We start from the raw sequence: 973 nt of genomic DNA, 5'->3' as shown, positions 1-973 counted from the left end.
ACATGGCAAAAAAAAAAAAAGTGCATTAGTAAATTTTAAGGTATTTTTCTGCTATGGCACAGCTGTTTAAAGAAAAATAACTTGTAAAATAATGGCATAAAAGTCAAATGTGCATTCTATCAATGACATTCAAATAAATTACACATCAAAATAATCCCACTTACTTCATTCATACATTTCAGAAGAGAAAGACTGATTGCACCTGAACCACAGCCAATTTCTAAAACTTTCGGAGCTGATATTCCCTGCAGGTGCTCTAATGCTTTCTCAACTAGGCTTTCAGTTTCTGGTCTGGGAATGAACACTGGAGGTCTCATCTTCAAGGTTATATTGTGAAAATCCCATTCACCGACAATATACTGAACTGGCATTCTGTAAAGAAAACCTGAATTTAGGTTAAATTTGCAAAGAAAACCAAATAATGAATTTTCTAATCATATGGCCAAATCATGCCAGGCTTCTTTACACTCCTTTTATTTTTCTTAATTAAGCCCTCTATCAAAAAAGGATTTTATGCCCCTTTAATGTTACATTTACAAAAAGCAATATTCTTTATTTCATAATAAGCACACAAAAAATCACCACATTGTTTCATTTATCTGAAGAATACTGCAATTTGAACTATACTCAATTCATAAAATCAAGAGCACTTGGGATTGCACTTGACAGCAATAACAATTATATGAAACCTTATTAAGGTAAAAATATCTTTTGTGTTCTTTTGTCAAAAATTATTTAATCAACTTTAAATATTCTCACCTTGGATATTTCAAAATAAAAAATCCTACAAAGAATATTCATGAGAAAAAAAATTAAGTTGAATAAACTCAATTGAAGAGTTTAATGACGCACCTTGCAAGTCTGCATGTCATCAAACGATCTAATTCACTGTACAAGTCCTCAGACACTGATGTTCTTAAATTTTCAAGTAGCTTTCTCTGCAAGAAAAGCAAAATCAGTACACAGATAGAAT

The 973-nt window shown here is 31.0% G+C and overlaps 1 protein-coding gene across 1 annotated transcript in view; it reads right to left on the bottom strand.

Moving 5' to 3' along the window:
* LOC119587172 (MTRF1L release factor glutamine methyltransferase-like) overlaps positions 1-973 on the bottom strand; it is an 8,584-nt gene that overhangs the window by 3,107 nt on the left and 4,504 nt on the right. The window contains exons 3-4 of the mRNA XM_037935939.1: positions 853-938; positions 165-372 (exon numbers count right to left, since the gene is read on the bottom strand). Of these exons, the coding sequence (XP_037791867.1) occupies positions 165-372; positions 853-938 (294 nt within the window). The remainder of the gene's footprint in view (positions 1-164; positions 373-852; positions 939-973) is intronic.

Source organism: Penaeus monodon, chromosome 22, assembly GCF_015228065.2.
Source record: "Penaeus monodon isolate SGIC_2016 chromosome 22, NSTDA_Pmon_1, whole genome shotgun sequence".
NCBI lineage: Eukaryota > Metazoa > Arthropoda > Malacostraca > Decapoda > Penaeidae > Penaeus > Penaeus monodon.
The sequence above is the reverse complement of the archived record's forward strand: the minus strand, read 5'-3'. Positions and strand labels throughout refer to the sequence as shown.